Source organism: Macaca nemestrina, chromosome 3, assembly GCF_043159975.1.
Source record: "Macaca nemestrina isolate mMacNem1 chromosome 3, mMacNem.hap1, whole genome shotgun sequence".
NCBI classification, from domain to species: domain Eukaryota; kingdom Metazoa; phylum Chordata; class Mammalia; order Primates; family Cercopithecidae; genus Macaca; species Macaca nemestrina.
In genome coordinates, this window is record NC_092127.1 from 23,612,172 (window position 1) to 23,624,659 (window position 12,488).

Here is a 12,488-nt window from a genome sequence, read left to right on the forward strand (position 1 = left end):
AAGCCAGGCACAGAAAGATAAATACTACATGGTCACACTTATATGTAGAATCTAAAATGATCAAACTTAAAGAAGCAGAGAGTTGAATGGTGTTGACCAAAGGCTAGGGTGGTTGAGATGGGAAAGGGTTGAGTAGATTTAAGTAAAAAATACAAAGTTTCAGTTAGATAGAAGGAATAAATTCAATAGAACTATCATACAACATGGTGACTTACAGTTAATAATACATTATACTCTTAAAAAATGCTGAGATAGTGAATGTTAAGTGTTTTTTCCCCCACAAATATGATCAAAAGATGAATAATACATATATTAATTAGCTAAATTTAGTTATTAAACAATGTACATGTACTTCAACATATCACATTGTACATGGTAAATACATGCAATTTTATCTGCCAATTAGAAAACATAAATTGAAAAAAGAAAAAAAATTCTTTCTTATTTTCCCACCCTACCTATAGAAAAAGGAATATCAATCCATGAATTGTGAAGAAAGCTCCACTGTAAACATAAGGACCCAAATGTTTTCTTTGCCTTTCATCCCTGCCCTTGCCCATAATGAAGCCAGTTGGTAACCAAGTATCTACCAGGAGCTCTTGACCTAAGAGGATTAAAATGTTTCATAATTGTTCAAGTTTCATTGAACTCGTTTTCTAAATTTCAGTTTTGGTTGAAATTCTTCCATAAAAATTAAAGATCTATCCAGGCATGGTGGCTCACTCCTGTAATCTCAACACTTTGGGAGGTTAAAGGGGGCAGATTTCCTGAGGTCAGGAGTTCGAGACCAGCCTGGCCAACATAGCAAAACCCTGTCTCTACAAAAATACAAAAATTAGCCAGGTTTGGTGACAGGCGCCTGTAATTCCAGCTACTTGGAAGGCCGAGGCAGGAGAATTGCTTGAACCCCGGAGGTGGAGGTTGCAGTGAGCCGAGGTTGCACCTTTGCACTCCAGCCTGGGTGACAGAGGAAGACTCCAACTCCAAAAAACAAAACAAAACAAAAACAAAAAAATTTAAAGATCCTAAAGAAATCAGGCAAAATGCTTTTATTTTACACATTGTAACATCTTGATGAAATTTCCTGTATTATAAATGTCAAAGTACATGGGTCAGTGATTGAATGGTTTGAACTGTTATTATAAAGTATTGTTCACTAAATGACTATTGGCTGATATCTGCAATAATAGTGATTTCAGTTTTAAAGTAGATAACACTAGATAACAGTTACATTACATGCAGAAAGGCAATCGGGGAAAAAAAGCAATTATAGTGTGAAAATGGCAAGAGTTAAAAAATATAGAACCAAAATGTTACTTGGAGTGGGTGGCTAATCTGTTGTGACACACTTTCTACTAACCCTGGCTCTTAGGATGCTATTGAGAGTCTGGCTTTATATGAACATGATCCGTGGGATAGGATGGTGGCAATCAATATTATGCTATGAATCAGAAGTTCTGGTGTGGCAGCAATGTGTGTTTTCACAAGCCTTCCAGGTAATTCTGACACATGCTAGCATTTGAGAAAACCTAGCTTACACTATAACTACTTCCACAAAAAACACAAATTCCAATTCCTAAAATAAAGTTTAATACTTGCGTTAAAGCTCTCAGTTTGCTTCTGAATATTACCTTCTTAGGATACCAGCAGGTATGACCATGGTTGAACAGACATGCTTTATGTCCTAATTCTCAAGTTGAACATTGGCAAGAAAAATAAATCCTGCAATTTGTGAAGGAACAGATTGCCCTTGAGTTAGATGGGATGTTTCAAGCTGAAAGATATATAATTGAGAATGGATTGAGTATTGCTATGTTTAAAACCGGGGTATATTAGGAGTTCTACTTCCCCTTGGATATAGAAAGCTGGAACTAGTTTTACTTCTACCCTGACAACAAGAAAAAGCCATGATGTAAAGTGTGAAAAAAAAAAAAAAAACAAAATCACGACATTGGTTGAACACACCAAAGCATGGAAATCACAGTAGTCTGAAGTCTACTGAATGTCAGGCCCTTCCAAGGAAAGATGTGACAGTGGCAGACTACAAGAGGAAGAGATGTTGGTATCATACAGCCAGCTGAAAAGCATTCTGATAAAATTGGTGATGGCTTGGTGAAGGTCATGTGTGGATGAGGGGAAGAGGAAACTACAGACACGAGGGGAACTTGTACACACTTGCAGATCCTTTTCCATGGACCTCCATCTCCTGCTCACAAGAACATTTGTGGAAAAAGCAGGAGGTGGGTGAGTGCCTTCCTTCGTGTTTCAGGCTTGAGAAAGGGAAGTGGTCACTGCCACGAGAAAAGTCTGAAGCCTCATTGTATTTCTTCTTCAGAAAACACAGCCTTAAGCCTCTGAAGGAGAAGCAGAAAACCCTGCCACCCCGACGACAAAGGTACAGAGCCACTGCAGGCAGAGGAAATGTCAAAACAAAACAGACAAAACAAAACAAAACCAAAACCGAAACCTACCTTTCCCCTACGGGAAGTCCTGGATTCAGGATCAACTACCAGTAACATTAGAGATCTTCTACCACTAGGAGACTGAAAAGAAACTCTCTCCCAAGGAAGATTCATAAGATATATAGACAGAGTTTCACTGCCATGAAGAGAAGAAAAAGGATCACTGAGAAAGCTCAACACCAAGACCCGAACATGCAGACCTGCCTAAGGTGGAGTCTGTACTGAAATAATAAAGAACCCTTTGCCTTCACCACCAGACTAGCAAGCACCAAGTAACAAGCAACTGCCATCTATCACTGATAAAGACAAAAAAGGGTGGAGAGGAACGATATTTGCGCTGGGGATGAACAGAGAAGGTACGAGTGAAACAGAAGCATTGAGAAAACACCTCTTAAATCCCAACCTCCACCCGAAGAAAAAGGAATTTGAAGCCCGTGGTGCAATGAAGATAATAATAGAACAAGAAAATCCAATCTTGGCTTAATTAGATCCACCTAACACCCTTCTTCATACACACAAATACACTAATAAGCTAACACAAGAGATGCATCCATTTCCAGACATAAAGTCTCTACCATTGCACACATAATGTCTTATTTTAATTAAAAAAAAATGAGACACAAAAGGCAAGAAAAATCAAACACTGCTAAGAGACAAAACAATCAACAGAACAGACCTGAGCCCATGGCCCCTATGTTTATATCAAATGGAATTTAAAGGAACTACGAATTTAACATTGATAAGTTAAATATCCTAGTGAAGATGCAGAGAATATGCAAGAACAGATGAGAGATTTCAGCAGATAAACGGTGTTATGGATTGAATTGTGTTTTTCTAAAATTAATGTTGAAGTCCTAACCCCCAACGTGATATGTTTAGGGCGGTAAGAGACACCGGAGCTCTGTCTCTCTCTGTGAATACACAGAGAAAAGGCCATGTGAGTATACAGTGAGGTGGAGCCATATACAAGCCAGAAAGAGAGTCCTCACCAGACACTAACCCTTGTTAAGTACAGCTTGATCTTGGACTTCTAGCTTCCAGAACTATGAGAAAATAAACTTCTGTCGTTTAAGCCGTAAGTCTGTGATAATCTGTTATGACATCCCAAACAGACTAACACAACTGGAAGCTATAATAAGTGAAACGTAAATGCTAGAAATAAAGAACATGGTAATAGAGATAAAGAATGCTTTTGACAAATTTATCAGTAGATTCAAGACAGCTGAAGAAATAATTACTGAATTTTAAGATAGGTCAGTAGAAATTACTGAAACTTAAACTCAGAAAGTAGGGCAAAAAATGAACCGAATATCCAAGAGTTGAGGAATAACAGCAAACAATCTAGTCCATAAGTAATTTGAATCCCAGAAGAGAGACAATGGCACAGAAGAATTATAAGAAGAAATAACAATTGAGAATTTTCAAAAATTAATGACAGACCCCACAATACAGATGCAAGAAATTCAGATAATTCTGAAAAGGAAAAATACCAAAAAATTATTAAACAGAAACATACACACACATAAACACATACACCTGCATACATTATATTCAAATTGCTGATAAAAAGAAAATTTTGAAGGCAGCCGTAGAAAAAATAATCATGACTTATGATATAATGATAAGATTACCAAAGAAGTATGGAAAACTATGTAAGCCAGAAAAAAATGGAATCATTCAAGATGGAGAAAGAAAACTGTCATCCTAGAATTCTATATGCAATGAAAACAGCTTTCAAAAGTGTTAATGTACATGCTTTATACCAAATATAAAAATAAGTTCTTCAGAAAGAAGGAATATGATATCCAACAAAAATTTGGATTGAGACAAAGAAATGTCTTCATGAAAATCAATTTTTCCAACTCTTAAGAAAATAAACTCCTTAAAAGAATGCAGCCTCTATATTTCAGCCCATAAGGCTCAGGAAGTTACCATAAGGTTCAGGGAATCATCTTCTCAATCAGGACCTTGGACAGGACTGGAGAGCAGTTGAGTTCCTCTAGTGCTGTCTCTCAGCATTTAGGATCCTTCAACAGTGTGGCTGAAATGAACTGATATCTCTGTCTGGGAAATCACTTACAACTATGGAGATTGGAAGGACCTCCATACTAAGAATATGAATTTCTTGGCAACTGTCTCTGATTTTATTATAATGTTGTATATAAATAAGGCCTTTTTATTGGCCAATAATAGTCACTGAGGGAAGAGTCAAAACAAGAAATTTAAAAATTAAGCTTATGATTGGACTCATCTAGTGAGCTACCTTGGACTAGTAGCCTCACTCCTCAGACAATTTTTGTCATTATTGTGCCTGCTGGGCTCTTTCCTGAGCCTTGTTAGTTGGCACTGCCTTTTGCTTCTAAAAACAACATATTGCAGGAAATTGTTAACATTTCTACATTTCTATATTTTTATTTCTTTAGATTATACTCTTCAAACACTCTGTGGCCTATAATGAAATTTAACATTTATTATCAGGTTATTATTTATGACCAGGCCAGAATGCAAAATGAGAAGAATGCAAGAGAGATGAGACATTATACTCATATTTGAATTACTCATGCCCGACAAAATGTGGGCAAAATCCAAGGAAATCAGTATCTTTGTACAGAGGGCAATATATCATGCAAAAATAATATTCTGTACACCATAAGACAAAATTGATTCTATTATGAAAAATACATATGTATATGGAATTGGTATAACCAGTAGAATATGTTATGCTGGGTTTAAGTGAATTATTATTCTGTGCTTTCTGGCAAATTTCTGATTCTTTTATTTCTTCATTTATTTTCCAAATTTGAAAATATAATTACCAGTAATATATTAAGAAATAAAGACTACCGTTTTGAAGCAACTTTGGTAATGCCTTATAAAACATCCAGAATAAGAAACACTAGAGGAGAACAACGTGGCAGTCACCTTGATCTAGGAAGTCAAGTCAAGGATTTTAGTGTAAGGAGGAAAGCATGAGACAAAAAATCTTTTCCAGCTGCCTATGATTCAATTCAATTAGATAAACTTCCATTTTATTTCCTAGTGCTTGTAATGCAAGACAAGGGCAGTCGGCTTAATGGAAAGTAAAAGGATGTGCTCACTTACTAATTTGATTCGGTGGCCGGGAGTGGCGCTGATCTCCCAAGTGCATTCTTTCCTGCTTGGGTACTTGTCTGGCCAGTTGGGACTGGTGATGAGGCCACTTGGACTGTGGATCTTCTGTTCACACTCAGCTGTACCAATAACCATAATATCAGACAGTGTGGCAATCCAGCCCAGGTTTGAGGCAGAAAGCAAGCAGCCTATTTGCCCACTGCCCTGCTGAAAGATTTTCCTGAATACCAGCTAATTATCACTTCCGTGTCGGTTATCATATTCATCTGCTCTGGGAAATCTGTTGCTGAGTATAATCAGCCAATGTTTGTTGTCTGCCTCACATGAAATTAAGTATTTACCATAAATCAGATAAATGCCTAAAATAAATTGAACTTTTATTTTAAACTGATGGGTCTGTGGCTCAGACTTTAACAGTGCAACATATATTGACAGTCGAGAATATCAACACTGGGTGTATTTAATCCAATGTCACAAACAAACATCATTGGACTATGCCATTTGCAACTTTTTTCCTATTAAAAGAAACATCATTTACAGCTAATTAACATCATGAAGGCACCTTTTGAATCACATATTTACATTTTCTCTCTCCCTTAGTTAAATATACACTTGAATACCTGTATCATAATTTTAGCTTCTAAAATAAATTAGCCCTAATTTTATCAAAGCAAGTGGAAGCACTAAGAGGAAAATTAATGAACAGCTATTAGCCCTAGAGATGCTTCTGAACTTCAAAGGATACCTCATTCAATCAGTATAATTATGTAATGTTTTTTTTTTTTTTACAATTAAAATAAGCTCATTTTAGACAAGATCTTTCCACATGGTTAATGTTAAATTTCAAAAACACTTATTATCCTCAAGCTGTGTTCTTTTTATATAATTTAGGAAATTCTATAACATACATCCTTGTTTAGACTGGGATTATTTGTTATGTATTGTGTACATATAATTTTCTAAAATTTCCTGAGCAATACATTTGGTGAAATACTTTATTCAACGGAAAACACACCGGTTATACCCTTCAGGGCCACAGGGCAAGGGTAACATGGCCCAACATTAGTTAGTGCACTTACTGTAGTTGCTGTTGGCCCCGCTGCTGCAATCATTCATACTAGACCTTCACCTTAATTGTGCTAGGTTTCCATAGGGAGATTTGTATTTGCAACAGAAGATTACAATAAAGTGGAAGGTAAAATTCAGTTCCTGTCTGATAATCTATGATTATGGTAGCAAGACATAGCCTTGAAAGTTTGGATCCAGTCATGACAAGGGTTTTCTAAATTTCATCGTCCCTGTCTCAGCCTTGCAATGTGAAATGTGATCTCTGCAGGATGTGGCAATGACACTGAGACTAGGTTGAGAGGCTCGTTGCTAAAGTGTACAAGGAGCATGTACTATAGTGAAGGTAAAAGATGATCCAACCCCTTTCCTGGCAATAGGACAAGTTTATTAAGGTGCGTCTGCATGTTGTTTTATCTATAATGAAGTTTCCTATATCATTTATGTAATGAACAGAGACATATTTGTACCTGTGATCCACAGGCTACATGTATAATCTATAATCTATAAAAGCTGTCTTGTTTTTTTTTCTCTGAATTACCTTCAATGTCTGCAAAACAAAAAACAAAAACCTGGGCCAAGTGCAGTCGCTCATGCCTGCAATCCCAGCACTTTGGGAGGCCGTGGCAGGTGGACTGCTTGAGCTCAGGAGTTCGAGACCAGCCTGAGCAACATGGCAAAAACCCGTCTCTACAAAAAAATACAAAAAATTAGCTAGGCATGGTGGTGTGCACCTGTAGTCCTAGATACTTGGGAGACTGAGGTGGGAGAATTGCTTAAGCCTGGGAGGTCGAGGCTGCAATCAGTTGAGATCACACCACTGCACTCCAGCCTCGGCAACGGAGGGAGACCCTGTTTCAAAATAAAAACAAAAAAGAAAACCCCCAAAACCCCAAAAACCTGGACCTATTTCCTAATCTATTGATTTAATAGCATATCTTATCTTACCAAGTTACAGATATTATGCTTATACATGAAAGGAGAGAAAGAAAAATTCCTGCTTGTATATGATTCTGCACAATGTCATTAGCTCAATGAGAAAAAGAAAATCCTCGACATGTAACCATATTTCAAAGGAGTTGAATGGAACAAGGGTCAACTCAGGATATTCTCTATTATTGCAATGTTTACACAAAACATTCTTATCTAACTGTGGTTAGAGTCAGGTACCTTCCAATGTACATATGGTGACTAAAGTTATAAAATTTGCCTTAGTAATTCTCCTCTCAAAACATGCATAAATCCAACTTAAGTAGAAAATTCGGGAACAGACTGTCAAAGAAAGAAATAAGAGCTGAATAACTATTTAAAGTTCTTGTCTAGTTCATAGTGGCTAAGGGGATTAAGATTACTACTTTAAAAAAGTTGTGGAATTTTGTAAGGCCTTGGGGACAAAATCTGGTAGGGTATGATTGTGCTACTATTAAGCTTTTCTGGACCAACACCATGACTTCAAACTTTAAATGACACAGTATCTACCATTTTCAAATGTCTTCCCTTTGGTAGGCATTTGAGTTTGACACTCCTGGTATTTAAAGGGACATCACTTATGTAGCACATGCACAAGATATACAAGATATTTTTGGGAGGAGTATTACATCAAATGCAAAACATTTAGCAGAAGTTAAGTTTAACTATGCATGCTGTTATAAGGTCTGTTCCACAAAGACCTGGGGAGAACGTGGTGCTTTTCTGGCTACCAGATGGTATCCTAGCAGCTACTATGTCTGTTATACAAAGCTACTCTAATGCCACCTATATGCAAAGTAAAGATCCAGTCATTTGCCTTGGATCTTTGAACATTACACAGAATTTTGTTTTTTGACATTTGGGTAGCCCACCATGAGATCACTCATTGAAATGATTAACTCTACTTGGAAGCAGTGCTTTATCCAAACCACATGCAATTCTACATGTTGTCAAGAAAAGTGTATTCCTTTCCATACCTTCCTTGCAATCATGTTTATTTTCATGCAGCACAAATCCATTACGGCACTGACACATGTAGCTCCCCATCGTGTTGACACATTCGTGCTGACATCCACCATTATCCTTGGAGCATTCGTCTTTGTCTAGCAAAGAGATCAATCCCATGGTTTAGTAAGTAACTTTAAAAACAAAGGATATCAAAGGGAGTCATTTAGTTGTGGTTAACACTGCCAAAGGGTAAACTAAGTCATGGTTTCTCCTGTTCCCAACATAAAACAAACAAAAATGTATGATCTCTTAGTTGTACCCTTTCCTTGTTTAGCTTGTAGCCTCGTACCATGAATCAAATTTCCAAGACCATTAGTACTATGATAATAACTTGTAACCCTCTTTTATTCCTATGCTGGAGTAGAAGTTTTAGGTAGGAGAAAGAGGGAATCAGTAGATCTTTCTTTCAAATTAACCCTAAACATTTACTGCTAATTTTAAAAAATAAATTTAAAATTGTGCATAGTTTGAATAGGGGCAAGAAATAGCATTTAAGTAGAGGGATATCCTTCAATATATTAACCATGGTATACAGACAGAGGCTAAACAAGGTTCCAAGATTTGTATGTAATCACTTAAAAAAATCACTCAGTATAATTACTGTAGTTGATTTTTTTTTCCCCATTAACTTTGCAGTTATGCTTAGCATTAATGAATTTGGACATTTCATAGCATTCCAAGCAGAAAAAAGGCATAATTAAACTATTCTACAGAAGAAATGAAATTTATGTATTTTAAACAAATATACTGTGGCAGACAAGTTTATTAATAAGTCATCCCCTAAAAGGGCTTTTAGTGTGCTAGAAGTAAGGTAAAGATTAGACTAGGAAATATGAGCCCCCAAAAATAGCCAACAAATTCACTACAGGGAAAAAAGCCAAACTAGATTAACAGGCAGTCAATTCGGTGAGGCATGAACCATCACTCATGTCACTCAGCTGTCATTCCATAGCTGGCCTGTCCATTAACGTCAAAACTGGCAGATTGTTCCTGACACACATTCATGATGGCACGTCACTCAGACTTTCATCACTCCCACACATAGAGAATGAAAAGGACGAGTTACATCATATGAGGAGTTAGGCTGAATTCAAATTGGACACTCTCAGCTGATTTTGCTAGTGAGCACTGGCAAGCTCTTGGTGGCATAGAAATTATACTATTTTTGCTTTTTTATCAAATCTATATTCATTCCATGGAAAAAATGTTTAGGGAAGGTATTTTTATCAAAGAATCTGATGATAATTTTTAAAGGTGCATCTATTTTGTCACATTTGAAGATTGATTACATAACACACACGCTTACAGGCGATATGAATGCATTGGCACTATCTGAATATTTTAAATACACACAGGCAATCTCAGTTTTTAAAGGATATATCATAATTAGTATATTTGTGAGTTATGTGTTCTCCACCTATCCTTGACACTTCCATTATTCTTTCAACACTTACTATGGAGAATAAGCCAAAAGCAAAACAAAATAAAAGCAGAACAAAGACAATCATTCTGTGAAAGAGCATCAAACACCGAAATGTAGAAAAAAGTAGCAGTTAATAGAAAATTAGATTTGTATAATCAATTTTAGAGAAATTTAACATAATTTTGAACTCTTATTCCATTAGCTGTATCGACAGTGAGAATTATAGTTTATGAATTACAAATGGCTTATACAGAACGGGTGGACAGTAAACCATACTTCCTACCACCGTGGTATCAGCTGCCTGCATTTTCTAATGCAGACGGTTAAGCAATGAATTGCTTAAATTTGTTTTTCACTCTTACTTTCCAGAGGCTCTTTCCCTTACGAAGCTTCAGAAAAACGCTTCCTTATGAGTGAATGTAGAATTTATCTCTGCTAAATGGAAGAACCAATTAAGAAAATGCTGGTGACAGAATTATTCTGAAATAGACACATATTTCCTTTGAAAATGTTTATATAATGATGGTTTTATATACTTAATATAAGACCTGATAGAGTGAACTTTAGTTGTACCCTGGGTCAACCAGAGTTTTGAGAGTAGCTTGGAAACCTAACAACTATATGCAAAGTAGCTTAGAGAAAATTAGTTCACATTTGCAATTGACTGATAAACAGATGAACTGCTCAGAGACAAACAGTGAAGAGGCAGAGATGGCCTGAATCTCACCCTTTTATTGGTACCTATTTGGATTGCCATGCATGAAAGATACAAAAATGTTAAAATACAAAGATGAACACAAGTGTTATTCAATAACACATGCATTATTGCTGTGTTTAAATCCAGTCATTTTGTAATAAAAAGAATTCCAAAACATAAAATATCCCTAAAATCCAAACTTCATTCTAGTGGAAAGGTCATATTGCTCATATTTCGGAGTATAATTCATTTCAAGATCTATTAAAAAATAAACTGACCTATAGTAATAGTAACTAAAGAGAGATAAAATACAAAATGAAACCAATTATATTTCCATGATTTTGTAGCCAACCATTAATACTCTTGCTGTGCTAAAGATAATAATAATAATTTCAGAATAATTTTTGGAAGAAGAGAAAGCAGAGGAGGAGGAGGAGCAAGAGGAAGAAGAAAAGAAAGAAGAGGAAGAAGATGAAAGAGAACAAATATAAGACAGGGAAGAAGAAGAGTTATTACTATTTATATAGTCATTATTCTCTAAGTATCTGTTATTTTTTACTTTCCCAATTTATCAGAGTTTCCTGCCTTCATTTGCACATCTGATATAGCATAATTTAATTTAAGGTTGCATGAAATGAAAAGTTACCAGTTAGGCAGCTAGAATATACTTATGAGTTAGTCTAAATTTTAGCTAAATTCAAAACTGAACTAATCAAAATATCATCTAAAGGCAAAAGAAGAAAGTTATTTTGTCCTGAAAAGTAGCATATAAAACTGTACCTCCATGTGTCAAATAGTCATATGAAAAGAGAAAATTTCAGGAAATCATTGGAATACTTAAAATTATCCAGATGTTTTACATCATGCAGACTAAAAATATTTTGGTATTTTGCACTATATTTTGAAAAATATTTTAATTCATCTGTGGAGTAGTAAATATGGTGTGGTTGTTTTAAAATCACTTGTTTGAACAGGAGTTAATAGAGTATTCTAATTAAAGTGAATGCAATTTTGGATTTCTTATGTTGATGAGAAATGGCAACTTCATACAAGATAAGTTCTGCAAATATATCATAGATTTCTTATTTATGAAAGGCCATCAAACTTGGAAAAAAGTTATTAGCAAACATAATTAACTTCTGTCCATTTCTCCTCTTAGGACAAAAACTCTGTTTTGAAGAATACAAATCCAAGGAAAGAGAAAAGGGAGGAGGAGAGACATTTAAACATTTCTCATAATGTCTGCGTAACACATTCAATAACTGAAATTTCTATCAATAATTTATTTGAAATTTTCTGGCATTTTCATATACTAGACACAAAATAAAGAAAAAAGTGTTTTTCTTAGTGCTAGAAATAAATGTTTTATTGAGGAGAAATAAAAGCATTTATTTTCTGCAGATGGAAATTAGCCCCCTTCTCTGGAATGGACATGTCTGCTTTCCATTCCTTCATGTAAGATAAAGACAAGGCCCATCATTAGGAAAAAGGAAGGGGGTATTCTTCCATCAGAGGCCTGCAGCGAACCTCTGAGACTATCAGAGGTCATCAATCTATGAATGATACATACTGGATGGAACTGAAGTTGCAACCTGTATCAAGTTCTTGCAATATTCAAAAATAAAAATTTTCTCTTTGCAGAAAGCTTCCTTATCTGTAGGAAAAAGAAGTCAATTGTCCAAGCAACAGAACAGAAATATACAAGAGCAGGTATTCTCAAATTAAATGTTCAGGATCTGAAATAAATGGACAC

General features: G+C 35.6%; 1 protein-coding gene across 2 annotated transcripts in view; it reads right to left on the reverse strand.

The window, feature by feature from the left end:
• The window catches only part of LOC105466716 (tolloid like 1), a 226,004-nt gene that overhangs the window by 19,092 nt on the left and 194,424 nt on the right, over nt 1–12,488 (reverse strand). For both annotated transcript variants that reach the window (XM_011715828.3, XM_011715829.3), the window contains 2 exons: nt 8,585–8,710; nt 5,565–5,692 (listed from right to left, as the gene is read on the reverse strand). In XM_011715828.3, the coding sequence (XP_011714130.1) occupies nt 5,565–5,692; nt 8,585–8,710 (254 nt within the window). The remainder of the gene's footprint in view (nt 1–5,564; nt 5,693–8,584; nt 8,711–12,488) is intronic.